The 25000-nt window shown below is 61.2% G+C and overlaps 1 protein-coding gene across 5 annotated transcripts in view; it reads left to right on the top strand.

Annotated features, from left to right (window-relative positions):
* RALGPS1 (Ral GEF with PH domain and SH3 binding motif 1) overlaps window positions 1–25000 on the top strand; it is a 181825-nt gene that overhangs the window by 20537 nt on the left and 136288 nt on the right. For all 5 annotated transcript variants that reach the window (XM_055124067.1, XM_055124066.1, XM_055124065.1 and 2 more), the window contains exons 2-4: window positions 10293–10414; window positions 13495–13602; window positions 22418–22468. In XM_055124067.1, coding sequence (XP_054980042.1) covers window positions 10358–10414; window positions 13495–13602; window positions 22418–22468 — 216 coding nt within the window. In that variant the 5' untranslated portion in view covers window positions 10293–10357. The remainder of the gene's footprint in view (window positions 1–10292; window positions 10415–13494; window positions 13603–22417; window positions 22469–25000) is intronic.

The following is a 25000-nucleotide window of genomic DNA, read 5'->3' as shown; positions in this document are numbered from 1 at the left end:
ACACCAGGGCCCCCCCCGGAATAGCCCGGGGACTCACGTGTCCCCCGCTGAGAAGTGGAGTCCCCGCGGACCAAGTTATGTGCTTTATAAGCACAGATGATCAAAGAGAGAGAGCTGAAATGAAGAGGTTGAAACTGTTTATTCATCAACACACAAAGAGCAGAGAAGTGGGCCACTCGGGGACGTGGCGTGGACACCAGGCTCCTCCCCTCCTGCTGCTCTCCCGTCCGTCACAGCGGCCCTCCCGGTTCAGAATGGCTGCCTGGGCCCCGCTCCCCACTCCTGCGTCCCAGGAGAGGCAGGTCTGGAGCGGGTGCCCTTCACCTTTCAGACATTTCTCTAAAGTGTCACCCGGCCCCCAAATGTGCTTTGTGCTGAGCCACATTGAGCTTCAGGGGAGCAAATGGTATATTTGGTCAAAAGTTTCCTCTTGTGGGGCTGGAGTGATAGCACAGCAGAGAGGGCGTTTGCCTTGCACGCGGCCGACCCGGGTTCGATTCCCAGCATCCCATATGGTCCCCCGAGCACGGCCAGGGGTAATTCCTGAGTGCAGAAGCCAGGAGTAACCCCTGTGCATCGCCGAGTGTGACCCAAAAAGCAAAAAAAAAAAAAAAAAAGAAAAGTTTTCTCTTGTGTGTGTGTTGGGGGGGCGGGGTGGTGACGGGGGAGTTTGAGAGGGTGGTTCGGGCCATGTTTGGCAGAGGTCAAGGCTCACTCCTGACTCTGTCCATGCTCAGGGATCGCTCCTGGCCGTGGTCAGGGGGCCATATGCCGGGGGCCACAGGGGGTCGGCCGTGCGCGAGGTGGGCACCTTCGCCCTCACTGCCCACTCCGGCACCCAGCTGGCTCTGTAGCTGGCCGCGGAGTCCGGCCAAGCCTGTCCTGTCCGTCGGATGGTTTCGGCGGTGGCCGTGTTAGCTCCGGAGACGGCCGCATCTCCGGCATCTTGCTCTTGAACCAGGAAGGTCGTCTCCGCCCTTTGCTGCGTGCGGGGGTCCGGGCCTCAGTCTGGGATGGGAGGGTCACGGAGAAGTCTGGCTCCTGCTGTGGCACTTACGGGGTGCCCTGGAGAGGCTGCCAGGGGTGGCCGCAGCCGTGACAGTCCGCGGCGGGAGGGAGACACCAGGCCCTGGCAGGTGTGAGCAGAGCTCCGCAGAGGGTGGGGGGCGGGGCCAGGAGCTGAGGAGGAGGGGCCTGGGGGGAGAGGGGCCCCTGTCCCTGCTGGCCACTGGCTGCCCGCGGGGGGCGGGGGAGGGGACCCGCATGGCCCCAGGTGCTCCAGCTGCACTTCGGTTTTGGGGCCACACCCAGCAGTGCTCCAGGCTCATGCCTGGCTCTGTGCTCAGGGATCACTCCTGAAAGGGCCCGGGGGACCTAACGTATTACCCAGGTCCCCGCGTGTGTGGCTGGCGCCCTCTCTGCTGGACCAGCCCCTGGCTTGGGCTGCATGTTGGCACCTGCTCTGGACTCTGCCTGAAGCCAAGACCAGGGGCGGGAAGCAGGAGGGCCCAGCAGAGGGACAGCGCTGGGCACTGACCCCTCCTCCCCAACAGGCAGGCTCTGATGCCCCAACGCTCGCCGTGTATGTGGGGTGGGGGTGGGGGGTCCGAGCCCCCCAGGGCCCAGGTCTGACCTCGGGCGCCACGTGGGTAGATCTTTCAGGAGCCAGAAAGGGGCCTGGGTGTGGTGGGCATGTTGGGGGGGGGTTCTCACCTCTGAGCCCGGGGGGCTGCCGCCGCCCCTGCCCTCAGCAGCGCCTCCTGGAGCCACAGGTGTCTGGACCCTGGGCTGCCCTCCCTTCCTGGGGTCCCGGAGCAGGGCCCAGGGTGCAGCTGGGCCGGGAGGCTGCTGCCCCCCGTTTCCGCGGCGGGGGTGGGGGTAGTTCCTTCATTTCACGGAGCTGCCAGTGGGCTGTGCAGGGTCCACAGGAGCCCCTCCCTGCTCTGGCTGTGGCTGCTGTCCCCTGCTGGGGGCTGAGGGTACCCCTGTGGGGGTGCTGGCCTGGCCTCGCCCCCCGCCACCCACAGAGGGGGCAGAGCTGGTGCCCTGCACGTGGGCAGGTATCTGGCCTTCGGGGTGCAGTGCTCCAGGGGCCCGTTGGGGTGGGACTCGGCACCCGGGAGGGGGTGGACACCCAGCCTGGACCGAACAAGGAGAAGGGGAGGGTGTGCCCCCGCCCCCCGGGGGTGCCCCGCTGCCGAGTGCTCCGTCGGGCAGAGCCTGGGGTGTGCCGTGTCCCTCAGGCGCCTCCTCCCCCAGGCACTGGGGCGAGGGGCCCCTCTGCGCTGAACCCCCCCGGCCCTTCTTGGGGGGATGCGGGTGCCCCAGCCTGGTGCCCCCTCGTTTCTCAGCCCGCTTTGTCGGGTGAGCCGTCACCCCTCGAGGAAGGACTCAGCATGACCCTGGTGGGGGCCCTCCCCGCTGCCCCAGCCGCCCCAGCCACGTCCAGTGAAGGCTCTTCCCTCCTGGCCCCAAGCCCACCGCCTCCGGAACCTCTGACAACTGTCCATTTTCCAAGGCTCCTGGTCCCGAGCAGACGGTCACCAGGGGGCGCTGTAGCACCAGGCATGCGAGAGTCCCCGTCCCGGCTGGCCTGGGAAACTCCTCCTCAGTTTTCTCAAACCCCAGTGCTCTGTTGCTCAGAAGTGTTTTCTGCCCGCTTTCAGAAAGAAATCAGGGGGCAGGGAAGATAGTCCAGCGGGTAGGATCCCTGTGTTCACTGTGTTGGCCACTGTGTTGGTCCCCGAGTTGATGCTGGTTTGAGCTTCGACACCCCACACGTGCCCCCCCATGCCCCATCAGGAGTGCACCCTGACTGAGCACAGAGCCAGGAGCGAGCCCCGAGCATTGCCCTGTGTTGCCCCCAAACCCAAACCCAACCAACGGACAGTGAACCAAGGGTCCGGGAGAAGAGTCCAGCACGTGTGGGGCTGTGACCCTCCTCGCGCCCCTGCACGGGGGCGGGGAGGGGGGAGTCGCCCTGGTGGCTCCCGTGCCGCCACTGCACGTGGCCTGCTCGGCGCTGAGCTGTCTGAGAGTGTCCGGGGGGACCCTGAGCCCTGAGCCCGGGAGGGCACCCCGACACAGATATTTTGGGGGCCCAAGTGGGACGTGCGCGACTACCACTTTCAGGGAGATATTTGCAGAAATGCCGCCACGATGTATAATGTCACACTGGGTCTGCGTCTGCGCGTCCCACCTGGCGGCCACCACCCTGAGGCTCGTTGCTGTCCTTCGCCACCTCACTGACTATGCCCCTTTGTGATCGTGTTTGGACCCTGCCCCCCCCACTGGTGCCCGGGGGCGGCTCCTCTCTGCTTGGGGACCCTGTGATGTCAAGGAAGCGCCGGGGCCCCTGAGCTGCAAAGCTGGGCTCAACCCTCTGAGTGTCTCCGGGGCCCCAGTTTCCCCCTTCCTTTCTGGTAACCATTAATTTGTTCTTGTAGTCTAGGGTTTTTGTTCTGCTTGATTTTTGTTTGCTCATTTCTTTCTTTATTCAGAAGTTTCCGCTTTTTTCATGCAGTTAAATCTGCCAATAGTCATCTTTGTTTTACGACTTTTTTTTTTCTTTTTGGGTCACACCCAGCGATGCACAGGCATTAACTCCTGGCTCTGCACTCAGGAATAACTCCTGGTTGGGGGACCATGTGGGATGCTGGGAATTGAACCCGGGTCAGCCGCGTGCAAGGCAAACGCCCTACCTGCTGTACTATCACTCCAGCCCCTGTTTTACGACTTTTGAATCATCCTAGACAGAATTTTTTTCCCAAGGTTACAAAGAATTAATGACGTGTGTTCACTCTCGTGAACTTTCTTCACTTTCTTCCGCAGTGCTGGGACTGAACTCGCAGCGTCACCTGTCAAGGCAGGTGCACCTTCTTGGAGCCATAGCCGACCACAACAGTATTTTTATGGGGATTTTTGTTTTTGGTTTGGTTCTTTGATCTATTGCCAGTTTTTCTTTCAAAGGACACTGAGAGCCAGAGAGGTAGCACACGGGTTAACACGCTGGCTTCATAGGTGGCTGACCTGGTTTCAGTCCCCAGCATTGCATAGCGACCCCCAGGCCCCACCAGGAGTGAACCTGAGCACAGAGCCAGGAGTAAGCCCTGCGTACCACCGTGTGTGGCCCAAAAGCCAAGAACCAAAAACCCAAACCCCCAGGAGATACTGGGTGAGATTCTGTTTAGTTTTGTCTCCCTGCCCTTGGTTTTCCTTTGTCACCATCGCAGTGACGGGGTCACACTGTGCCGGGCTCTGTGGAGTGGGGACCCTTTCAGTTCAGTGCTCGTGCAGAACAGGAAGTCTCAGGGCGGCTGCTAGGGGAGTGCTCCCTGGCAGTGCTCGGAGACCTGTTGGACGCACCTGGCTCTACTCAGCCTGGCGGTCTGGGGCCACCTGTGTGACTTGGGGGACTTCGGTGCTGGGATCCAGGGTGGGACCTCGCACAGGTGAGACGTAGGCTCCGGCCTACGGGCTCTCTCCTGGGCGGCCCCTGAGATGCCTGTGGCATGGGGGTCGTGCCCACGTGGACTCGTCCGCCTTCTGCCTGGGGTCAGCCAGGCCGCCCCGTTCGTCTTTTTAGTTTTCATCCAGTAGTTTCCTGGCAGGACGGAGCCTTCTCATTGTATCCCTCCTCCTCCTCCTCCTCCTCCTCCTCCTCCTCCTCCCTACTTCTAATTATTCTTCCAGATGAAATTTCGAATCAGTTTGCTGAGTTAAAGTGAAGCCCTGCCTCTCCCCCCCACCCCCCGGCTCCCCCTTGGGGTTTACCATGAACTTGGGTTTTATTTATGGAGCACTCGGGGGAACGTTGATGTCTTTACAATATTGTCTTACTCGGAGGAGTAACATTTTCTCCTTTTAAGTTTTTGTTTTTGTCTTTCAGGCAGGTTTTAGGACTCACTTCAAATAATTCTTGCAGATTTTCTTTGGAGTCTGTTTTGCGGGGCCTTTTCTCCCCGGCCCCTGCGCCAGGACATTCTCTAGCTGGTAAATGTTTGCATAGAGGAAATAGTTGACTTTATGGCCGGATGTCTCACACGCACAGCTTTCTCCTTGGTCCGGTTCCATTTGCTCCTAGAAATGCTTAAGTTTGGGTTTTTTTTGGTGGCATCCTTTCTAGTCCTTCAGCATGGCAACAGGTTGATCATTTTTCTCATTTTTTTTTTTATGTCTTTTGGTCATTTTAGCATCTGGGCAAGGGCAAGGCCACGTGAAGGGCCCAGTGTGTTATCCCGAACCCAGCCTTAGATTGGCATTTCCGGGACGCGGGGGGCTCCCGTGCCTCTCCCTGCACCGTGGGCTGGGGGCTGCACCTGAATCAGGCTCCAGCCGGGTGGAGGCGGCGCCGGCCGTCATGGGGCCCCTGGCTGGCCCCGCAGCGTGGCACCCAGGGGGCAGGGGCTGGTCAGGGCTCCCCGGGACTCACCAGCGCCGCCAGCCCCCTCCTGTGGGTGCGGGTGCCCCGGCCCGGGGTCAGAGGGAGGAGCCCCTGGCTGTAGCGTTTGCGGAGGGTCGGGAGGAGGAAGGGGGCCGGGCTGGGCCGGCGGTTCCCAGGGCGCACCGCTGCCGTGTGCGTGCGCGTGTATGTATGTGTGCATGTATGTGTCCATGTGCGACCCACATCCGTGCATGTATGTGTCCGTGTGCGACCCATGTTCGTGCGCGTGTCCGTGTGCGTGTATGTGTCCGTGCGCGTGCCCGTGTGCGCGTGCCCGTGTGCGTGTATGTGTCCGTGTGCGTGTATGTGTCCGTGCGCGTGCCCGCACCCCTCGCGCACACCTGTGTGCGTGAATGTGACTGTGTTCGTGTCCGTGCTCATGTGCGTGACCGTGTCCGTGCCCCCCACGCACCTACCTTTGTGTGTGTCTGTGCGCATGCCCGCACCCCCTCAAGTGCACCCGTGTGCGTGTATGTGACTGTGCGCGCGCCCACCTGTGCCCGCGTGTCCACCCGTGCCCAGGGGCAGCGGGCTAGAAGCCCTCCCGATTTCCTTCCTGCATTTTACCGCCCCAGCTTCTGTCTGGGACTCTGACAGGTCCCCCCTCCCTGCCTGCCCCCTTGAGGGGGTTGGACTGGAGGGGGGTCCCCGGGGTCTGGACCATTTGGAAGATGTCACCACCCCAGACCCCACTCCCCGGCCTGGGATACGCGCCCCCCCCCCCGCCGGGCAGCGGCCAGCGCCCCTCTCAGGCAGGGCTCCTGCTTTCCGGAGCCCGAGACGTGGACACAGCATTCTCGGTGGCTAGGAGGGAAACCAGGGTCGCAGCTGGGATTTTCCTTCCCCGTCGCGGGCCCACACACGCCCGCCAGACGGTCCATGGAAGGGGGAGACGTGGGTTGCTCTGTGGTTCTGATACAGCCGCCACGTTCCTGCAGCGTTACATCATGAGAAGCGCTGCGCTTCCAAGGAGGCGCTCGCAGTGCTGTTGTGGTTGGGGTGTGTGTGTGTGTGTGTGTGTGTGTGTGTGTGTGTGTGTGTGTGTGTGTGTGTGTGTGGAGAAGGCAGAGGGAGAAGGGAAGGGCAGGTCATAGTGTGGCACAGATTCACTCCCTCCTGCCACCTGGCCCAGCACCTCCCTCTGCCTTGGTTCTTCTGGCGCAGGAGACTGGGTCCTCGTCTGATGGTCTCACTGATCTCTGAGCCTCAGTTTCCTCACCTGTGAAATGGGTTTTGAAGGACGCACATTTGGGGGTGGGGCTGTGGTTTAGTGGCAGTGCGCTTGCCTTGTTGGCTCCAGGCCACGCTGAGTGTGACTCCCAGCTCCTCCCCCGGTACTGCTGCGTGGGCTCCCTAGTCACAACAGCGTGTGACCGTCAGCGTGTGGGCACCCAGCCAGGGCCGGGGGCTCGGGGCAGCGCGGGGAGTGTGCTTCTAAATCCCTCGCCTTGAGGGGGTTAGAGCGATAGGACGGAGGGTGGGCGCGCTTGCCTCGCACCCTTGCCAAGTCAGGGAGGCTGACTTGGGTTCGATGCCTGACTTGGGTTCAATGCCTTGGGGTCAGGGGTCCCCCGACGGGATTCCTGAGTGCAGAGGCGGGAGTCTAAGCCCCTGAGCACCCGTGGGTATGCCCCACCCTCAGCCTTGGAGCCGAGCAGGCGCCGCGGGGGTTGTTGTCTCGCCCAGGTCCCTAGGGCCCGTGACGGCGGAGGAGCCAGTGACAGCCGAGGGAGCTGCATGTGGCTGGAGGCTGCGTCTTCTCCCGCCCCCTCCCCGGGCTGGTCGGCTGCATGTCAGGGACCCCGGCCAGGTGCCCACCGTGCCCCCCTGAGCCCTGTGCCCGCCCTCCGCGCCGTTGCCTTCCCTCACCCCTGCTGGCTCCCCCCTCTCGCCCCCCTTGAGTGTCTGCCCCGTAGCCAGCGACCTTCAGGGCAGGTCCTCTCTGACGGCTGCTCCTTAAGTGGCCCCGCACGGATGGCGACACGTGTTTCAGAGTGTTGGTGTCACGCTCCTGAGCACAGCTCGGGAGTCCCCCACCCCAGCCCCGACAACAGCAGAGAAAGAAAATTTTTGCCTTGGAATAATTTTCTCTTTGTCATGTTTTAATTTTATTCCGTTTCGGCTTGGGGCTTAGGGCTCACTCCCGGCCCTGTGCTCAGGGCTCGTGCCAGCTGGGGCTTGGGGGGCCGTCGGGTGCTGGGGGTTGTTTCAGTCATTTCAAAATACATCGACTGCGTTTTCACATCGCTGCTTCCCCGGCAGTGCTGTTGGGGTTTGAGGGTGACCGTCTTATGTCCGTATAGACCTTTCTGTCCGGAGGGGCCCCGGGCCGCTCCACCCTGGGGCAGGGCACTCAGGGGCTCAGTCAGTGAACGTGGGGGCAAGGGAGCAGCGTGGACCGTGGCCCTGGCCCCCGTCTCGGCACCCCTCTGTCTCCGGGGCCAGGTTCCCGGCGGCAGGGCGTGAACTTGGCATCATGGGCATAGCAGTGGTCAGCCCAGCTCCCTGAAACCAGAGGGACGGTCTCACGGGTTGGGGGTGGGCCCCATGCCTTCTGCCTCTCTCCAGAGGGGTCGGGGGACGCAACTGTCTTGCCCCGGGCTGGGTTTGGATCCGGAGGGCGCAGGACGTCAGCAGACCCGGGGAGAGCCAGGCCCAGTCACCCGGACGTGGGCGGCACCGTGCCCCACCTCCGGGGCCTTCCCGGGCCTCCGTGTGCCAGGTTGGGGCCCGGCCAGGCCCCGGGGCCTGAGTCTGGAGGGGGGTGGGGCTGTGGTTTCTCTGGCTCCTGGCAAGGGTGCTCCGTCCAGCCTGGGCCTGCCGGGCTGCGTGTGAAGCATCGCCTGTGTGTGCGCAGGCGGCCATAAATCAGGCTGTGTGTCAGGGGCGAGACGCCGGAGTTGGATGGGCACCGCGGCCCTGTCTTCCCTCCACAAAACTCCCCGCTGTTCTCCCGGCCCCGGCCCCCGGCCCGCTGTCCGAGTCTGCCGGGACTCGAAGGGCGGTGACACGCAGCCTGGACTCCGGGCCCCCCCCTCCGCCCCGGCCCAGCCTCTCACGTCCGTCGTAGGATATCTGGGTCCTGGGAGCCCAAAGCCCCTCCTCTCCCTGCCTCAGTTTCCCGGGAGTGAGCCGTCTGTGTCTCCCGGGCTGGTTCAGACGACCCGAGGAGCAGGGAGTGTCGGGGTTAGCCCAGCGCCTCCCCCAGAAACAGTGTTGGCCCCGTTTGCGCTGCTGGGGACAGTGGGGGTGGAGAAGCAGGTGGCCGCGGCCTTGTCCTTCAGACGAGACGAGACGTCGGATGGGCGCGGGGGGCCCATCTTGGAAGCTGGTGCCAGCGTGGAAGGAGAATTTGTCAGTCGCTGCCGGTCACCCAGGGGGAGAGAGGCTGGGCCTCGGGGGTGCGGAGGGCTGCGCGGAGCAGACCGGGGTCCATCCCTGCTCCCCGGGAGCATGAGGCACGGCCCACAGGGAGCCGCCTGCCACACGTGCAAGCGAGGCCCCTCGGTGAGGGTCCGGCTGGCGCTCTCATCCCCCCGTCACCCCCAGGCGTGCTCCCCTCGGCTCGGAGCCGGCCCTGGAGCTGGCCTTGGAGCTCTTGAGCTGGTTTGACTCCTGTTCATTTTTTTCCCTCGCTCACACAGAGGTACTCGGGGGACGGACCCTGCGTCTCCCGCCTGTGGTGGCACCTCCGTTGCTGTCCGGGTCTTTCCGGGGGCCTCCCTGGGCTCCAGCCCTGTCTCTCTGGCCCTGGGCATTGCTCAGACTTTATTATATTTAGGGGCCTATTAGTAATAGGCCCCCTCTGCTGCCAGGTGTCACGTGAGTGTACAGGGACGTGGAAGGGACACGGGCGTGTGCTCTGTCACTGCAGCCTCGACTGGGGTTGGGTTTCCAGGTGGGAGGATGCGCCCGTCCTCACGCTCAGCTCGGCGGCTCGGGGAGCGGCCGCCGTCACCCCCACCCGCTTCCCCAGCATTTCCACGGCTCAGAGGCTCCCCTTGCCCCCCCCCCCCCCGAGCACAGTCCTGCGTCCGCCCCCGGCCGGCCGCACATGTGCCTTTGATCTCTCTGAAACCAGCCTTTCCTGGCCGTTTCACAGGAGTGTCCTGCGTACAGTGCTCGGGGCTCTGACTTCCTCGCCCTAGCGCAGAGTTTCTCAGCGTTACTCAGTCGCAGCCGACACTGGAGCTTCGTTTCTCCCGACACCAAGGAGCCGTCGCACGTGGTCGGCTCGACCACCAGGGCTGGGGTCACACATGCTCTGCACACAGGAACCCGGATTTCTTTCTTTCTTAGTTTCGCTTTTTGGGTCACACCCGGCGATGCTCAGGGGTTACTGCTGGCGGTACTCGGTAGACCATATGGGATGCTGGGAATCGAACCCGGGTCGGCTGCGTGCAAGGCAAACGCCCTACCCGCTGTGCTATCGCTCCAGCCTGAAACCCGGATTTCTTTTGGAGGGAGGCACGTTAGGATGGGTGGGCGTTTTGAGCCATACCCGGCAGTGCTCAAGGCTGACTCCTGACTTTGTGCTCCGAGATCACTTCTGGTAGGATCGGAGGAACCTCTGCAGTGTCTGCTGGGGACCCAGCTCGGCTCAGCTGGGTGCAGGGCCGCGCCCTCCCTCTTTTGCCCTCTCTGACCCATGGGCCCTGAGTTCTATCCCCGTGACCTCTGGGTCCTGCCAGGAATGGCTCAGAACACCAAGACCTCGACACAGAAAACAGAACCTGTCGGCCGTGTTCAGCTGGGGCGACCGGCGTGTAACCGCGCTCTCGGGGCCCCCAGACTCCCCCTGGGCTGGTCTGCTGGGGGCTGTTTTCTCATGTGTCCCTTTGCCTTGCAGGACTCGAGCAGACGGGTTATGTCACCGCCACAGGCTGGCCTGAAGCTCCCTGCAGCCCAGAGACTATGTACAAGCGGAATGGTCTGATGGCTAGCGTGTTGGTCACCTCTGCCACTCCACAGGTACGGCTCCCGGGGGCGCGCGGGGGGCGCGGGGGGCGGGCCGGGGTGGGGGGCCTCTCCCCGCTGACCCACGTCCCGGCTGAGCGGGCCGGTGGGGCCGCAGGGCTCCGTGAATGCCCCCATTCTTAGCTCTCCGCGGGCCCCTGGCCACGCCAGGCGTGAGATTTGGGAGGCCGTCAGCCCCGGGCCGCCACCGCTCCCTCACGCCGCCCTCTTGCCCTCTTCAAAGCGAAGCGAATACCTGCCCGGTCCACCCACGGCAAGTGCCACATTCCATTTTGGTGGCAAGAGGGATCAAACCTTCCCCAAGAAAAACTGCCGCCGCCGGTCGTAAATAAATCGCCTTGTCCCGAGTGAAGTCGGGCAGGAGTGGTTCCCGCCGGCCCCGCCGTGCGGTTTGCTTTGCTCGGCAGGAAATGGCCCTAAGGACTGGCGGGCTCACGGGCTGGGGGTGTGAGGGTGGAGCCGAGACCAGCAGGGCAGGGGCGGGAGGTTGGGGTCACCTGAGGCCCAGGGATGCCACCCTGTGGGGGGGGGGGGCTGGTGTCTGGCTCCCGGGAGGACCCGCAAGGCAGCGCTCAGTGCTCCGAGCTCGCCTGCCTCAGTCGCTGGGGCTCGGAAATGGGCAGCTCAGTCACAGGAACCAGCTTGTTTCTTCTAAGTCTTTTGAAAAGAGATTTCTCTCTCTCTCTCCTTTTTGTTTTTTTTTTGTTTGTTTGTTGAGTTTGGACCACACCTGGTGATGCCCAGGGGTTACTCCGGGCTCTCTACTCAGGAATTACTCCTGGCGGGGCTTGGGGGACCGTAATAACATGCTGCGGATCCTCCTGGGGTCAGCGCCGTGGAGGGCAAGTGCCTTGCTTGCCGTACTACCGCTCGGACCCTAGATTCCTCATTTTGGTCTCTGGCCCTAAAGGCGGACTTCTGAACACCTCGTAAAAATCCCACGATTGCACCAGAGAGGGTCAAGTAGAGCTTCCTCATTCTTCCCCCCCCTCCTCCTCACCCCCAGCTCCTCCTCTGAGTATGCAGTTTGGGGAAGGGACAGTGCTTGCTCTCAGAGGGCTCTGGGTGGCAGAGAGACATTTGGGGCAGGTGACACAGGGTCCCTTCTGGGTAAGTCTCATAGAACCCCGGATCCCAGAACGGTTTCCTGGTAACTGGAAGATTCAGGCTCTGTCCCCTTTACGGTGTACACCTACAGGAGTGAAATGCCTCCCTTTCTCGGGGGGTATGAGTAAGTGTGCGTCTCTGCACCCGGATGCATTCCCCACACACGCACATATGTCCTGTGTAAAAGAACATCTGTGTTTGCATAGACATAGACATGCATGAGGCTGTGTGTGTCCAGCCCCCGGGAAGGACCCAGTACTTGTTGAGTGAACAGACACGTGCAGTCAAACGACACAGCGACACCCCCCACCCGCCTTGGTTCTCCGAGCATGGCAGGCCTGCGTCCCGCCTGCTCCCCAGGGGGTCTCTGTCCTCACGGGCTCGCTGTGGCTTCACCCCGGGAGATGGGGAGGAGATGGAGGTGCAGATGGAGACAGGGCTGGTCAGGAGCGAGCAGGGCCCACGCCGGGCCCGGATGCCACTGGCGCGGGGCCCCTGTGGCTGTCAGGTCCGTCCCTGGAGGTGCCAGGTGATTGACCGCAGGCCCTTGTCCACTCAGGACCCTTTTCCAGAGCATTCGGGGTGACCGCAGCAGTTTGACGTCGGTGCCCCTCGGGGAGGCTGACCCGGTGCCCGTGGTATTCTAGAACACGCCTGCCTGAGCCCACTTGGCGTCCCCCCGGGCCAGGGTGCGTCTGGCCGTCGCTTCCTGGACCCCACGGGCTGCCACCTGCCCCTCCCCCAGGGCAGTTGCTCCCCGCAGCTCGAGTTCCCGGCCGGGACGTGGGGTTTAGTCTGACGAAGTCCCATGCCTGGTGCCAGAGGGTGACGAGAGCCCAGTGGCGTGGTGGCCGGGTGCCCGGGCACCGGAGCTCGTGAGCTTCACGGCCGCCGCTGCCGAAGGTCGTCTGAGCAGCATCCGCCATCCGCGTCGCCGTCTCGCTCGCGGCCGGCCGAGACTTCCAGGCCTCAGTGTCTGCTCCGCCCCCGTGCCCCTCACGTGTCTCGTTGTTGACTCGGGGTCTCCGTCACCGGACACTCCCATTTCCAGTAAGATTGCCGCATTTTTTCCAGATACAGCCCTTTTGGAAAGTGAAAGAAAGAGGAATTAGTCAAAACATATTCTCTGGATCCCGGGCCAAGACGTGGTTCATGGAAACCGCACAGCCCCACTCCGGGGCTCGCGGCGAGCGAGTCCATCTGCGGATGGGGCACGGTTGTGGGGGCGGCGAGCTCCGTTGGTTCCCCAGCGCAGAACTCGGTGGAGTTAAATAAAAACAGAAGAGAAGCTGTGTGCGGCGTTCTGGCTGAACCCACGCCCGCGCCCCCCCCAAAAAAAGAACACAGCCCATGTTGGGTTCACACCACCAGCGGTATCGGAGCCCCTTTCTCTGCAGCCAGGGTGTGCAGTGCTCCCCCCCCAAGGGGTACCCCTAAACACAGCCTTCCCGACGGCCCCTCTCACCACAGCCGCTGGCTCTGGGTCGAGCTGGCCTATCCGTGAACGCGCCTGTGTGAGCCTCTTGTGTCAGTTCCCTGCGGCGCAGCCAGCGGTGAGGGTGAGACCAGGTGACATCTGGAGGCAGTGGCAGTGCAGACGGTCTCTGGTCTCCGTGCCCCACTGGCTGACCCCCACCCAGGGAGCAGGGAGGGCGGCGCTCGCTCCCGTCTGCCGTCAGAAGTGGCCGACCCGTGTTCACCTCCTCCCCGTCCCGGCTCTCCCGTGTCCCGGCCGGGGTGCTCTGGTGGTGGGGGTGGGGAACCGCGTCCCCTCTCCTCCCCGTCTGTGAAACGGGGATCCAGCTCCTGAAACCGTCCCGCGTCGGGTCAGCCGGGGTGACCCCATGGGGTGCTGGGACAGAGGGACGCACCGGGGGCCGACGGGCGCGTGTGTCCCCGGGTGCTGCCGTCACTGCCGTGTCCCGCCCTGCCGGACGCCTGAGTGGCCCCGTCTCTCCCGCCCGCAGGGCAGCAGCAGCTCCGACTCTCTGGAGGGCCAGAGCTGCGACTATGCCAGCAAGAGCTACGACGCCGTGGTCTTCGATGTCCTGAAGGTGACGCCCGAGGAGTTTGCTGTAAGTGACGGGACTGGAGCCAGGGTTGGGGCGGGGGAGGGACAGGCTTGGCGCCCAGCACCGCCGGGAAGAGTCTGCGAGCACTGAGCCCAGAGTCACCCCTGAGCAAACCCCGAGACCCCCCCAGAACGCCCAGTCTCCCTCTGGAATGCCAGCAAGGAGCAGGGGTGCTGGCCTGCTGGGAGGGGCTGGTGAGCAGGTGTGGGGGCCCGGGGAGTGCAGGGGTGGGGGAGCAGGGCACTCCCCAGTCTAGAGCACTGGCTCGGGGTTTATACTCGTGTTCGGAAAGGTCTCGATTGGGCCCCCCGTGCCCGGGGCCTCCCAGGTGTCCGGAGACAAGACGCTTGTTTCCTGCCGTCTCACACCTCGTTGACTGTCGTGGTCGCAGCTTGCTGGCCGCGAGTCCCCGTGCTCCCGCGTGTTGCCCCGCGCGGCCGGGCCGTCGTGGTGCTGTTCTGCGGGCCGAGGAGCTTAGCAGATGACAGGGGTGCGGGCGGTTGGTTCCCTCTCCACCCCCGTGGGGCCGCTGCTGCTGGGGGCCAAGGGGCGCTTCCTCATGGGAGGGCCGGACCGGCCCCAGGGGCTGCCGTGACTTGGTTTCCCACTTTCCCACTCTGAGGGAGTTTCCATGAAAAGTAGCAGCCGGAGATTGATGATGTCCGACCTTTCAAAGTTATTAGAAAAAAATAATCTGCTTCAGGGCATCCCGGAGGTGGGGGGCGGGTGAGTTCCCTCCCTACCCCAAGGACCCAGCCCCGACAGCCAAGACCCTCCAGAACTCAGCCGCTGCCAGGCTCACAGCTGCTGTCCACTCAGGCTGAGCCTTGCCCAGAGGGAATCCTTAGAAAACCCAGGTATGGGGCTGGAGCGATAGCACAGTGGGGAGGGTGTTTGCCTTGCACGCAGCCGACCCAGGTTCGATTCCCAGCATCCCCGAGCACTGCCAGGAGTAATTCCTGAGTGCAGAGCCAGGAGTAACCCCTGTGCATCACTGGGTGTGACCCAAAAGGAAAAAAAAATAAAGAAACCCAGGTATGCAGGACTTGTGACTGAAGACTCCAGGTTCAACAGAACCGGGAATGGGTGACCTGCCCCCATCTCCCTTTTTCCAGCAACTTGGCAGTCACGCCCATAAGCCACCTCTGGCTGGCGCCAGATAATCTCATCAACAGCCACGATCCAGAGACTCATTATATAAATCTCTCGGAAGAGAGCATAAAGCGACTCACCATAGCCATGCCTCCGGACCCTGCACCAGGCTGTTTCATTCCGGGCAGCCCAGAGTGGGGGGTGGGTGAGTTCCTCTCCCCACCCCAAGGGACCCAACCCTGGTGACTGAAAGCTCCCTGACTTCTCATACCTCACACCGCTCATACTCCAAGAGTAGTGGTGCACCACATTTGATGGGGTTTGAAGAAAATGGCAACTAATCTTAGAGGGAAATCTATAAATATATATATGCACACAAGGCTCAAACTGTAACAACAGGTTAGTAATCTCTTATAGAAGGGCTTAATGGCCCCTGAGTGAAATACAACAATCTTCACACACTCTCCTCTAAGGAAACTTTTTTGAAGGATTTTCAGCAGTTTTTCGTAATAAACAATTACAAAATAAATTATTTTGTCTCTGCTTTGGGGCAGGGGTTGGGGTTGGGGTCGGAAACTCCTGAAATAGGGTGGTGAGAAGCTGTAACGGTGGTGAGATTGGTGTTGAAATATTACATGTAATCAGATATTGTGAACTACTTTATAAAAATAAAATAAAATAAAATAAAAAAAGAATCCGTGGAGAGTTCTGATAGATCAGAGTTTCTCGGGGGAAGGGGGGTCCTGTGGGCTCCCAGGATATTCTAGTGGGGCCAGGGGTGACAATAGCAGAAGTGGGAGGCGCGACGTGAGACCAGGGGACCAGCTAGTAGGAGGGGCTGGGGAGGGGAGGCGCAGGAGGGAGCAAGGTTGAGGAACCGTGCTAAAGTGTGAGTGAAAGTGAAAGCGTGCCAGCGAGTCTAGCCACAGAGTAGATAAAAACTGTCACTTTCTATTTCAAGATATGCTAAGAGACTCTAAAACATACGCATGCTGTAAGAGAGGAACAGGATAAATATCCAATAGAAATACCTCTGTCATTTCTCAGTCTCCTCAGTTGGTGACGGAGCCTGGGGAAGAATTGAAAATGAAAAAAAAAATTTGTTTTGGAAATGAAGGTTGAGCTAGAAGGAATACGGGAGCAGGTAAGCCTGACAGAGAACACCTGACGACGATGGTGAGAGCTCAGGGTATTAGGACAATGAGCAGTGACAGGACTGGGGACAGGCAAAGAATATCCGGGACAAGACACCGACATTCCTGAAAGGGATGAATCGAAGTCAAGGAAATGGAACGGACGGATAAACATGATACTTTATGAAGAAAACACGAAGAACATACACAAAAGTCCAGAACAGCACACTGAAAGGGCATGTTGTGAGGCTGACAGCATTACGCCCCAGGGAGCGGGACCGGAGATAGAGTGATTCTGGGTAAACTTCTGGAAATTAAAACAGTAAAGAGACTCTCGGGGCTCTCACAGAGCAGCCAGTGACTTTCCAGAGAAACGACATTAGCCCCGTCTTTCAATGGAATCAGGTAAAACGATGCCAATCATTTCTTTGTGCTCACCCATCATCATGGGGAAGGGACCGCACCCAAGGACCCACAGGTGCAGGCTTGTGCTCCAGCCCCCAGTTTTTGGGGTGCAGGGGAGTGACACCTGGCTGTGCTCCAGCTGGACTCTTCCCGCCAGAGACGCACGTAGCCAAAAGAAAATGAAGAAGTCGAACGGCATAATCAAGTGAAAATGCGAGTTGAACCGATTCGGCAAAACTGAACCCCAGCAAAAGTCGCCGTCCAGGACAAGACCCAAACTCCCCCGAGCAGGCCGGGTCTCAGCATCCCGCTCAGCAGGCCGTCGTTCCCCGAGCCGGGGCCCGGGACTCTGCGAGCGCAGACTCAGACACCGACAGTGATCTGCGAGCCAGTGGCCTCAGGACCGGCGGGGGGCAGCTGGCACGTGGTTCCCGGGGAGCCAGAAGGAGGGAACGTGGCCCGCCCGGGCTGTCGGGCCGTGCAGGGGAGCCAGTCTGCCGGGAGTGCCGACCGGGTGGCTTTCAGCCCGGCTGCACGTGTGGGCCTGCGTTGGGCCGAGGAGTGGCCGCTGAAGACCACGGAGGGAACATGCAGAGGACCTGCGGACATTTCCCGACTTCCTGTGCCCGTGGCCTTAACGCTGACGTTTGGAGATGGTCGAGCCCGTCGAAGCACGAGACGGGACGGGACGCCGGGGTTCCAAGGCAGCCGGCGCCCCGGGGATGAGGCTCTTCAGGCGAGAGGAGGCGGGGAGCCGCGGCCGGCCGCAGTGCTGGGAGCGAGGTCGCCGGGAGAGACGCGTGCCCTGACCTCGAGCGGGAAGGAGCCGCTGGGTGCCAGGCTGCCGTCTTGAAGTACTCGTCACCCAAGGACGCCCGGGCGGATTCCAGGGGCCAGAAACCATTCAGGGCGGGTTCCCAGCTGCCGCGAGAAGGCGGCCAAGCACATGGGTCACGCGGGGAGGACTCAGGGCCCCACCGGGGGCAGCTACTGCCCGGCCCCGGGAGGGTTTGGGCTAGAGACGGAGAATGACTGTGATGGACTGAAACCCATCCAGCCGCCGTTTGTCACTGGACGCTGACAGGGGACCCATTTATCATACTCGAAACGGAAGAGGAGGGCGTGGGAGCGGCTTCAGGCACGCGCCTGGCGAACCAGGGCTGAGGCCAGACCCTTGTCCGGGCCCCGGTGCCCGGCAGCCCAGCGGCCCCGCTGTTGGCACCCGCCCGCTCGCCAGGAGGAAGGCAGGCAGGTCTCTCAGTGCCACCTCTTTCCTCTCTGGAGCTACAGGGATTGTTCTGCCAACAATAGGCTCGGGACCTTTTAGTTTTTGTTTTTTTAAAAAAGATATTATCTAAATGCAGTCCATGATTGAATCCAGAGCGAAACCACTGTTGTGAAAACAATCCTGGGATCCTAACTGGCAGTTTGTGCATGCGCGTGTGTGCGCATGTGTGTGTGCCTCGCCGGGGATCCAACCCAGGGCCTCTCATGTGCAAGGCGAGCGCCCTCCTGCTAAGCTGCGTCCTCTGGCGCCCCTCAGCAAATCCGAACGTGGACTGTACATTCGATAATACTCCCGTGCCAGTGTCCACTTACTTCCTGGATGTAATGACTCGGCCGTCGTCTGGCCGTTACATTAGGAGGATTGATCGAGGGCTCGGGAAGTGACATGCCGAAGTACTTAGGGGACCTGAGTCCTAGCAGCCGCCTTTGACTCTCAGGCGGCTCAGGGGAAAAGAAAGAAATGGCTCCTTCTGTAATTACATGCCTAGAGATAAAGCTAACAGAACCAGCAGCCGTGAGGAGTGAAGGTGGGTGAGCTGTTGCCGCGTGCCAGCGCGTGATTCTCGCAGCTTCTTGGGCAAGTCCGACATCTGTTTAAAATAAGGAGCTGAAGAGCCCCGTTGCCGCCAGCTGGCCTCCAGGGCAGTTGGAGCCCATCTCCCGATGATGGCCGGGGGCCACCGTGGCGTCTTTCTTCCTGTTTGATTTGCATTTCCCTGACGACCAACCAAGAACCGTGTCATTTCCGAAGCTGCCAGACATGTGCTTCCTGAGGCCCTGGGAGCAGAAGCCGGGATAGATATTCTGGGCTGATGCTGTCATGCCCTCGGGGAGTCATCGAAGCACATTTATCCTATTATGCGATGTTCCAGGGACTTGCCAGCGAGTTGTTTTTGTTTGTCAGGGAGAGCCGTGTAAAAAAGGTTGTGAATGGGGAGGGTGGGTTTGGTTCGGTCAGTATCGTGCAGGGGCGGGGGTGGCCACGGCACTGTGCTTGCCAGCATGCGTGGACGCCGCCCAGCTGTGTGGTGCAGTGATTTCATTTGGCCACATGGTCTCTGTTCCTTCAGGCCACTCTGGGATGAGTCTGTGAGTTAAAATATAAAAAAAAAAAAAAATTATTTTTTATTCTTCAGCTTTTTGGGTCACCACCCAGCAATGCTCGGGGGTTACTCCTGGCTCTGCACTCAGGAATTTCTCCTGGCGGTGCTCTGGAGACCATATGGGGATGCTGGGGATTGAACCTGGGTCGGCCGCGTGCAAGGCAAATGTCCTCCCCACTGTGCTGTCGCCCCAGCCCCTAAGTCTCCACAATCTAAAGGGTTTATCTCTGCAGAAATGTTTTGTCGTTAAGTGGAGACGGACAGGCCACTTTTCTTAAAAGTGAGGGGGCCCTGGGTGAGGAGGGGGCCCCTGCCAGGTGATTGGTTAGACTGGGCGTCCTGTATCCTGTAGGGAGTGCGGGAAGGTCACGAGGAGACTGGCCCGAGAGTATCCCACCCTTGGGGCGCCTCGATGCTCCTTTGAGGCAGAGGCTCCCGGAAGACCCCGGGACTGTGTGCTCAGGACCCGCCGCTCAGAGCGCGGTGACGTCCGTGAGCGTGCGTCTTAGGAAGGAACAAGCCCGTTTCCTGCCTTGGGATCTGAGGGGCACCTGAGCGGCTCAGAGTTGGGGCGTCTGAGGATGCGAGCTGTGAACTCACGCCCGCCACAGCCTGGCAGGGACGCCGGGCCCGAGCACGGCGAGCCCCCTGCCCGCTCCCCCGGCCTCGGACACCGCTTTGCCCCCCGCCCCCAGCCTGCAGCTGAGACTCGGTTTCCGCAAGGCCCCTCTGTTCCCCCTGGGAGTCACCCTGGGCCCCGTCTCCCCCCGCTGCAGGACACGGGCCCGTCTCGCTGGCTGCCCCGGCGCTGGCTGGCCCGGACCCGGCCACGCGGTACCGTGTGTGGCGACCCTGCCGCGGTGGGGCGTGGGCCAGTGATCCGGAGTGCAGGAACCCTCTGGCCCCGGGCTTCTTTCTTCCCAGCGCGTGGCCCACCGGGAGCAGCCTGCGCCTGGGGAGGGGCGAGAGGCGCCCCCCGAGGCCCCCTGTGCATACCCGAGTCCTGTCCCTCCACGCCCTGCCCCCTGCACCCCAAGGACAGTGTGCTCTGCCCGCCTGCAGCCTGTGCCCTGGCCTTGCATGTGGTCACGCTGCACCTTCTGCCTGTGTGTTTTCCCCAGTGTATATCCCCCCAGTGTGTCGCAGGCGTGACGCTTTCGAATGATGGTGTTTGAAAGCTGACTCAGCTGACTCTAACAGCCTGCTTGCTTCCTCCTTCCTTCCTTCCTCCTTCCTCCCTCCTTCCTTCCTCCTCCTTCCTTCCTTCCTTCCTTCCTTCCTTCCTTCCTTCCTTCCTTCCTTCCTTCCTTCCTTCCTTCCTTCCTCCCTCCCTTCCTTCCTTCCTCCTTCCTCCCTCCTTCCTCTTCCTTCCTTCCTTCCTTCCTTCCTTCCTTCCTTCCTTCCTTCCTTCCTTCCTTCCTCCCTCCCTTCCTTCCTCCTTCCTCCCTCCTTCCTCCTTCCTTCCTTCCTTCCTTCCTTCCCCCTCCCTTCCTCCCTCCCTCCCTCCCTCCCTCCCTCCCTCCCTCCCTTCCTTCCTTCCTTCTTTCCTTCCTTCCTTCCTTCCTTCCTTCCTTCCTTCCTTCCTTCCTTCCTTCCTTCTTTCCTTCCTTCCTTCCTCCCTCCCTCCCTCCCTTCCTTCTTCCTTTCTTCTTCCTTCTCCCTCCCTCCCTCCCTTCCTTCCTTCCTTCCTTCCTTCCTTCCTTCCTTCCTTCCTTCCTTCCTTCCTCCCTCCCTCCCTCCCTCCTTCCTTCCTCCTTCCTTCCTTCCTTCTTCCTTCCTTCCTTCCTTCCTTCCTTCCTTCCTTCCTTCCCTTCCTTCCTTCCTTCCTCCCTCCCTCCCTCCTTCTTTCCTCCTTCCTTCCTTCCTTCCTTCCTTCCTTCCTTCCTTCCTTCCTTCCTTCCTTCCTTCCTTCCCCCCCTCCCTTCCTCCCTCCCTCCCTCCCTTCCTTCCTTCCTTCCTTCCTCCCTTCCTTCCTTCCTTCCTTCCTCCCTCCCTTCCTTCTTCCTTTCTTCTTCCTTCCTTCCTTCTCTCTCCCTCCCTCCCTCCCTCCCTCCCTCCCTCCCTCCCTCCCTTCCTTCCTTCCTTCCTTCCTTCCTTCCTTCCTTCCTTCCTTCCTTCCTCCCTCCCTTCCTTCTTCCTTTCTTCTTCCTTCCTTCTTCCTTCCCCCTCCCCCCCTCCCTCCCTCCCTTCCTCCCTCCCTCCCTTCCTTCCTTCCTTCCTTCCTTCCTTCCTTCCTTCCTTCCTTCCTTCCTTCCTCCCTCCCTCCCTCCCTCCTTCCTTCCTCCTTCCTTCCTTCCTTCTTCCTTCCTTCCTTCCTTCCTTCCTCCCTCCCTCCCTCCCTCCTTCCTTTCTCCTTCCTCCTTCCTTCCTTCCTTCCTTCCTTCCTTCCTTCCTTCCTTCCTTCCTTCCTTCCTTCCTTCCTTCCTTCCTTCCTTCCTTCCTTCCCCCCTCCCTTCCTCCCTCCCTCACGGGGCCACGGAGGGGAGAGGCCGGGAGCTGTCTCAGCCGTCGGTGGCCCCTGTGTCCTGCCCGCGTGTTGGGCGGGCGTGTCGTCAGCCCTTTGCCGGGAGCGGGCGAGCAGGCTGGACGCGTGTTCGAGGCCAGGCCTTCTGCACTCTGGTCTGGACTGACACCAAGTCACCGTGAGCGGGGCCCTGAGGGGAGGCTCCAGGCACATGCCAGGGCCCCGTTGCTCTTAGGCCCGTTTCCAGCCGCGTGCCCGTGCCCCGTGGCTTCTGGGACACAGCAACACCCCCCGCCGCCCCCGATGGGGTCTGGGGCTTACACCTGTGCCTGGCCCTCGTCCCCTGGCCTGTCGCCAGGGCATCTCACCTGACGTTGGGCTGCCACGGGACACGTGGAGGTGTTAGCTGGGTCCCCACCCTGGTGACCCGTGGGACGGCTGGCGCCAAGTCACCCCTTCCTGTGGCCAGAGGAGCCTTGGGCGCTGGGAGCAGCTGAGCCACTGCATGGGGGGCATTCTTATTCTTATTCCCCGTCCGTGTGGGCTCGTGCTGGCAGGAGCTGCTCTGTCGCTGCAGAGCTGGGCTGGGCGGGCGGGTGGGTTGCAGCAGGTGGGGGAGCGGCAGGTGGGGGAGCGGCAGGTGGGGGGGGTGACAGGTGGGGGGGCGACAGGTGGGGTGTGCAGCTCGGGTCACTGCTGGCCATGGTGCTGGGGACCGTGTAGGGACTGGGGCAGGCAGAGCCCTGGGAGCTGTCTCCTGGTCTCTAGAATTCTGTTTTTCGTTTGTTTGTTTGCGGGCTGCTCCCTCCCCCACCCCCAGCAGTGCTCAGGGCTGCTCTGGCTTGGTGCTCAGGGGGTCGTCCACCCGGCAGTGTGTGGGGGACTGTGCCATACCTGGGGCTCACCTGGGCTCCAGCCCTTGGAGTTCTCGCCCGCCCTCATATTCAGATTTCTAATATCCTGTTTAAAGCTCCGTAAAATTAAATATTTTGAAATAAAATTTGCTTGAAGTAAAAACTCAGTGCAAAAAAAAAATACTCAAACTAAAAGTGCTCCCCTTGTTCTCATTCTCAGCCTCCAAACTCACTCTTGCCACTTCCTGAGTCGGAGGCCCGTCTCCTTCTCACGGGAGAGGTTTGTGGGCGGCTCACGGTGGGGGCGGAGGCCGGGAGGGACTTTGGACGCCCACCCCGAGCCCTCCTGGCTTCCCATCTCAGGGGCCAGGGCGCGTCCTGCCGCTCTCTAGAAGGCCCCTGCGCTGGCCGGGCCCCAGGGCTGCCCGCGGGTCACTCTGCGTCCCGACACTAACGCGCCTTCCTGCCTTTGCCTTGCAGAGCCAGATCACGCTCATGGACATCCCCGTGTTCAAAGCCATCCAGCCGGAGGTCTGTACTGTCTCCACCATGCTCGGTGGGGAGGGAGGGGCCGGGCCGCGCGGGCACACACGTCCTCCCAAGCCCGCAACGCCCCCGCAGTGGCGGCTCCCTCGCCTGTTCCGACCCCTCTGGGTCCTCCCGAGAACCTGGCCAGGGCTGGCCCGGGCGGGCAGGGCTGGGGCAGGGGGTACCCACAGCCGCCACAACCGAGTCGGGCCTGGGCCAAGTGCCCAGATCGCTGCCAGAAGGGACCTTGTCCCGTGTGCCGGTCCCCATGGCGGGGCTGCCCCCCGTGGCCAGCGCAGAACACGTTCATCTGTACGTGGAGAACACATGCGTGTTGGGGAAGAAAATACGAAAAGTGCACAGATATAAAACAGAGCTGCCGGCTCACCCAGTGGTTCTGCTCCCAGGAACACGGAAATATTAACTTGAACTGCTCCAGGCGCACTTCTGTTCACGACGGTGCTGTTTACGATAGCCGAGATCTGGGAACAGCCCAGACGTCCCACAGCAGAGGGGTAGAAGTATGCAGTATGCGGTGGTGAATAAACAAGGGAATACTATGCAGCTGTAAAGAGAGATGAGCTCTTAGGGTCGGAGCTGTACAGCAGGGAGGGCACTTGCCTGGCACACGGCTGACCTCTGCTTGATCCTGGCACCCCATCTGGTCCCCTGAGCACTGCCAGGAGGGAGCTCTGAGCATCGCTGGGTGTGGCTCAAAAACAAACAAACAAAATAGTTGAAATTCTGTTGTTTCCGTGTGGCTAGAGCTAGGTCTTTTGTTTCCGTGTGGATAGAGGTAGGAGTTGTGCTGAGTGAAATGCGTCAGAGGGAGAAGGACAAATAAGGAAATGGAAGGACCGTGAAAAGGAGCCTTTGGATGTTGATGGCAGAACTGAGGCCGCCAGGTGGTGGTGGGACAAGGGGACAGGCTAGAAGCCCCTGCGGAAAGCGGGGGAGGGGCTCTGGCTCCTGAAGGAGCCGCGGCAGCTCTGTCTACCTGAGGCAGAAGCACGGCCAGTGTCGCCCCCGAGTTCCCTCTGTCATAGTAAAAGAGCAAATGCGAATTAGCAGGGACGCGTGTGTCTCGGCGTGTTCAGGAAGGAAGGGACAGACGTCGGTGGCAGCCTTAGGAAGGTTCTGGAAATGTCTGGCAGCTGGGGGTGAGGCCTTCCCGCTAGTCAGGCTTCCTTGCTGGCGAGCAGCTGCCCGTTTCAGGACCGTCTGGACGAGGGCAGGGGCGTTGCGAGGGGAGGGGATGTGTCCAGAGTCCGGGCTGGGGTGCGGGCAGCCTGCCCCTCTCTCCCGCTTGCCCCCTGCCTTCCCGCCCAGGCCACTCTCCTTGGCCCCGCCCTGGGGAGCCTGCAGGCCCCGCGCCCAGCTCCCGGCCAGGAGGAGCGCGCCCAGCTGCAGGGACCCAGTCACACCGGAGGCGGCATGTGACTCCAGAGCCCACATACCGTGGTGCCCCCTGTCCCCGGTCCCCCGAGCAGGACCCGGAGAACAGCAAGGGCCTGAGAGCCGGGCCCCGAGCCCTGACAGGAAGCTCTCAGTGCTGAGAGCTGGGTGCAGCCCGTGGGGTGTGTGTGTGTGTGTGTGTGTGTGTGTGTGTGTGTGTGTGTGTGTGTGTGTGTGTGTGTTCGTGTCCTGTGTGGACATGTGTGCTGTGTGTGAGTGCAATCCTGATTGGGCTTCTCTGTCTTTTATTTATTTATTTCTTGCTTTTTGGGTCACCCCTGGCCATGCTCAGAGGTTCCTCCTGGCTCTGCACTCAGGAACTCCTCCTGGCGGTGCTCAGAGCACCATACGGGATGCTGGGAGGAACCCTGGTGTGCTGCATGCAAGGCAAGAGCCCTCCCCGCTGTGCTATCGCTCCAGCCCCGGGAGGCACCTTCTTGCAGTGGAGCCCCTGGCCCCCCCCAGCCGTGCCCGCGTGTCTTGCCATCCAGTTTCCAGTGCTCAAATCGTACATGTATTCGGGCAGGTGCATTCCTAATATTTTGCTGTTAACGTTGTTGTAAATTAAATTTTGATGAGATGGCCATTGCTTATTTGTAGTTTAAAGGAATAGGATCGATTTTTGTTAATTGACCTTGAATCCTGCAACTTTGCTAAACTTCTTGGACAAGTGTGGGGGGTGCTGGAGCGATAGATAGCACAGCGGTAGGGCGTTTGCCTTGCACGCAGCCAACCCAGGTTTGAATCCCAGCATCCCATGTGGTCCCCTGAGCACCGCCAGGGGTAATTCTTGAGTGCAGAGCCAGGAGTAACCCCTGTGCATTGCGGGTGTGACCCAAAAAGAAAAAAAACAGCAACAAGTGTGTGTGTGTGTGTGTGTGTGTTCCACAGAGTTTTCTGCACAGGTGATGGTGGCTCTGTAAATTGAACGTCATTTTGGGGCCGGAGCAATGGTATAGCAGATAGGCCACTTGAACTCGTGTTCGATTCCCAGCATCCCATATGGTCCCCGGAGCACCGCCATGAGTCATTCCTGAGTGCAGAGCCAGGAGTAACTTCTGAGCATCGCCTGGTGTGGCC

Source organism: Sorex araneus, chromosome 1 (assembly GCF_027595985.1).
Source record: "Sorex araneus isolate mSorAra2 chromosome 1, mSorAra2.pri, whole genome shotgun sequence".
NCBI classification, from domain to species: Eukaryota; Metazoa; Chordata; class Mammalia; order Eulipotyphla; family Soricidae; genus Sorex; species Sorex araneus.
Note: the sequence above shows the minus strand (reverse complement) of the source record. Positions and strands in the feature narration are given on the sequence as shown.